The 4,556-nt window shown below is 53.1% G+C and overlaps 1 protein-coding gene across 1 annotated transcript in view; it reads left to right on the top strand.

Moving 5' to 3' along the window:
• Positions 1-4,556, top strand: part of LTF (lactotransferrin) — a gene marked incomplete in the record, with an annotated part of 24,188 nt that overhangs the window by 16,544 nt on the left and 3,088 nt on the right. Inside the window, 2 exon segments of the mRNA XM_014584871.2 lie at positions 237-304; positions 3,123-3,307. Of these exon segments, the coding sequence (XP_014440357.1) occupies positions 237-304; positions 3,123-3,307 (253 nt within the window).

Raw genomic sequence — 4,556 nt, 5'->3', positions numbered from 1 at the left:
GATGGTTTTGTGGTTTTTTAAAAAAAATCTCATTGACCTTATTGAGATTTTGGAAGGCGGAAATATACACAGATGTGTTCAATCTGTCATTGTAAACCAACTCCTGGAAATACATATTTTTATCTTTTACATGTTTACTTCTGTGTTTCTGTTTTCAGAATGTGTATTATAAATATTTATGAAATGCCAGTGGTTTCTTTTCTCTAGTGATGTGTTTATTTCCTGGAACATTCTAGGTGCCTGGCTGAGAAGGCTGGAGAAGTTGCATTCCTGAAAGATGTCACTGTCTTGCAGAACACCAACGGTAGGTGGCGTGCTTCTCTCTGTTCTTCAAGACAACCTTTGGCATCACAGCAGCTCAGTATTCAGATTTGCAACCAGGAAGGTGTTATGTTATTTTCCAGGTTTTGGTTAAAATAATTCAAAAATTCTTTTTGATTTTATTTATTTATTTTTTAAGGTTTTTGTCATAGAGTGCATATGCTCACCAGAGAGAAACAGAGACAGCGAGAGGGAAAGTGAGAAATCAGCCCCGATGGGGGATGGCCACACTGCAGTTCCTTCTCCTCCATTCTCCCAGGATGTTAGACATGCATGCACATGTACCTCGCATGACTTCTAAGCTGCCAGGTCCGGGTCTCAAATCATGGTTGGCCATGTGGGAGTCCAGCACCTTACCCACCTGCTGGCCCAAGAATTCCAAAATTCTTCATCTCAGTAGGAAGCATGGTAATATTTGTGGGTATTTCATTGATTTTCAAACCACATTTCTAACACACGTGTGCACACACACATGCTCTCACACACACACACACATGCACGCATGTGCACACACTCCAGCCACATTGAGTAGCAGACGCCGCCCTGGCTTTGTCTAGACCACAGAGACACACTGTCTGCGTGTACCAAGGTGTGCATACCTGTGGGAAATTGAGTGTGGACAAGAGAGAAAACTGAACGTATGCAAATACATTCTCCTTTTTAAAAAGGCAGTAGTGACCTTCATTCAGCCCAGTGTGAACCCTGGGTCTGGAATCTACTTGGGGCAAGTGAGGGCAGAAACCACAGGTGGATGCAGATGATGGAAGACAATCTACCAGCCAGCGTTTGAACACTTTATATTTCCCCGAATATAAGAAGCAATAGGTATTTTTCTTTTAACCTGATTCCCCAGAGAAAGAATCCTAATGTCTGCTTCTCTGAAGGCATGCCCTGGATCCAGCCTTCTAGAATATGCATAGGGGAGGGGGCTGTGCTTTCACCTTCTAGGTTATAGGGTTTTTTTGATTTGTTTTGTTTTTAAAGAATTATTTAATTTTTAAATTATTTTTTAAATTTTGGTATAGGGCACATGCACTCACCAGAGAGAGATAGGGAGGGGAGAGGAAGTGAGAAATTAAGCCACCAGGTCTGGAGCTCAGACCACTGCCGGCCATGTGGCAGCCCAGTGCTCTAACCACCACGCACCTGCTGCCCCCAGGTTATACTCTTACTTGTCCACTCTGTTTTCAGAGCCGAACCTCTGCTCTCAGCTGTGCTTGACTCTCTAGTCCAGAGATTCATTCAGGTTCAGCCTCCCCAGGGAATAAACCGTCACTCTTCTGCCGGGGTGAGCAAGAAGCGGTCTCCCAGCACACGGATAGAAAGGTGCTTTAAAACAGGACCGAGTTAGAGACTCCTCTGCCATTTCCTGCCTTCCCGAGCGCGTCTCTGCTCAGGCCGCCAGCCTGCTCAGCCCTCAGCCTCAGCAGAGGACCTGCCATTTCCTTCCCTGGGCACCAGCAGCCTCGCCCCCTGCCGCCCCCATCAGCTGCCCTCCAGACGCTGCAGCTTCTCCCTCCCCTGCCTCGTCATCCTCTCTGGAGGGGGATAAGCCCTCCTTGTGCATCTGGCATGGTCTCAGTAGTGGAGACCGTGGACGGGCTGACTTCTTACGGGGAGCGGTGGGATGAGAGGCCGGCGGGCCTGGGCAGGGCTCCGTGTGGGCAGCACGCCGACACGCCCTCCGCCCGTTTAGGTCTGCGGCCCTCAGGCGAGGTGCTTCCAGGGCTAGGTGGATGCAAGTTCGATGTCAGGGCCTTCTGCTCCTGTCCAACTGCATTGTATTGGAATTGGCTAAATATACTTGATAAGCCCATAGGCAGGGCTTATCCTGCCTTTCTCTGGTTACAAGTAAGAGTATTCGAGTATGGAAGGAAGCAGAGAACACTTTCTCCTGAAACCTAAACCAGTTTTCTTTTCTTTTCTTTTTCTTTCTTTCTTTCTTCTTCTTCTTTTTTTTGGAACTCACTGGAGAATATGATGTAGGTGGAGGGTTTTATTTGTTGGTTTTAAATTAAAGAGGAACTTCTAACAGCTTTGTTGAGATGTAACTCACAGGCGCACACCTCCCCCGCCCGCCCCGTCCGCCGCGAGCACCTCAGCGCGCCCCAGCTCACTCAGAGAGGCTGGGGTCTCTGGCATGGTCAGCCCTGGGCCCGCCCAGCCCGTCAGCACCCCCCTCAGTCTGGAGCCGTCTGTCTCCACAGATCTGCCCGCCGTGGTCACCTACACGTGTCCTGGTCACCCAGCAGCATGCTTTCCAGGCTCGTCCACGTTGCGATGGGGCCAGGACAGCATTCCCCTTTCTTCCTTATCTTTTTTATGTGATTGTTCTAGATCTTTGCTATAGAGCATGAATGTGCACTTGTTGGAGACAGAGACAGAGAGAGGGGGAGTGAGGTATCACCCCCTGGGAGGATGGCCGGCATATTCCTTCTCCTTCATTCTCCTCTTGGGATTTTAGATTGGCATGCACACACACACACACACACACACACGCACGCTCAGTGTGTTTCTCAATCTGCCGGGCCTAGACTGAACTGTGCGTGGAGCTTCCTCTGTGGGATCCAGCACCTGAACCACCCACCTGCTGGCCCGAGTCGCTCCCGTTTCCTGTTGAAGAGTACGACCCGGGGACACAGCTCTGGTGTCTAGAGGATTTGAAGTTCGTACAGCTGGTGCAGGACAAAGCCCCTTCTCTCCCCCTCACACCACAGCTCCTGGGGACACACTTTGAGGGTCACACCCACCCAGGAAAGGCAGGGCGGCTGGAGCTGACGCTGCCTCCTCTCTGTCCCCAGGAAATAACCCTGAAGAGTGGGCGAAGGACTTGAAGCTGGAGGACTTTGAACTGCTGTGTCTCGATGGGACCCGCAAGCCGGTGACGGAGGCTGCGAGCTGCCACCTGGCCAGGGCTCCAAGTCACGCTGTGGTCTCTCGGGAAGACAAGGCTGTCTACCTCGAGCAGGTGCTGCTCGAGCAGCAGGTACTGACCGCCAGGGCCACCAGCGTTTGCCCGCCTGCCGGCCCACTAGGCAGGGAGGCCACGGAGCTCGCTGGACGGCCGCCGGCCTTCCCTCTGCTGGAAGCTGGTGGAGGAGGTGGTATTTGCCTCGTGCTGTGGGACTGTCCAGTCTCCACAGGAACAGCAGAGGCTTAGCCGCTGGGCCTTCTGGGCCTGACTCAGCCTGTCTGAGTCTCTGACCCTGGCTGGCTGGGTAACCTCATTGGGGCTCAGGGTGGTCACTGCCCTCCCCTGGGCATCTGAGCCTTCCTCCTGACCTTGACCTCAACCTCGGTAGGGAGCACCTTACTCTGGGGATGTTTCCCGACCTGGGCTGACTGAGCAACGCTTTGGATGAGGCGTCCGGAACGAGCAGCTCAGAATGCGTTCCACGGGCTAGCTGTGTGAACGTGACCGGGAGGAGACACTGAGAGTGTTAAAACTCTGCGACTCTCTATTAGGAATTTTTCTGTTGTTGTTGAGATTTTTTGTTGTGAGGTGCTCACTGGAGAGACAGAGACAGAGAGACAGAAAGTGAGAAATCACCCCCCAGGGGGATGGCCACGCTGCAGTCCCTTCTCCTCCATTTTTCTCTTAGGATTTTGGGCACACGTGCACATGTGCCTGGCATGAGTCTCAAACCACCGAGTCCAGAACCCAAACAGCAGCTGGCCACGGGGGAGTTGGGCGTCTTAATCACTGTGCGCCTGCTGACCCGTGAACGTCTATTTTTATATTACAGCATCTTGTCTCCAGGCGTGCTTCTGGGGACAGTGGCCCTGGGGTGAAAATAAACGTCACAGTGCCCGGCGTCCCTCACTGTGGCACCTGCCCTGGTGCGCTCACCCATGTGGGAGCCGTGGACACAGAGCAGGACTGTGACTAAGGGAGCCCGGGTTACCGCCTGGATGACACCCTGGGCTGCAGCAGAGTTGGGTTCTCCTGTACAGACCACCTCTGGGAGAGCTGGTGTGCTCGAATGCTCTGGGTGATCCGACCATTGGGGGCAGATCTCAAAAACCCTCAGCGTGGCTTAGTCCCCCACTGGCGGACCCATGGGACGAGCTGGGAAGGCAGGGTGGCGGAGGGGAGGTCAGACGTGGTGTGGAGACAGGCTGCCCAAGGCGGGCGGGGCAGTGCCAGCCATGGATGTGGGACAACGCCATGGTCTTCCAGGGCTGGCCCTGCAGGAAGAGGTGCCCTCGGACCACCAATCCACGGACTATCCTCA

Source organism: Tupaia chinensis, unplaced genomic scaffold, assembly GCF_000334495.1.
Source record: "Tupaia chinensis unplaced genomic scaffold, TupChi_1.0 Scaffold148065_1, whole genome shotgun sequence".
NCBI lineage: Eukaryota > Metazoa > Chordata > Mammalia > Scandentia > Tupaiidae > Tupaia > Tupaia belangeri.
This window is presented reverse-complemented; position numbering and strand designations above follow the sequence as displayed.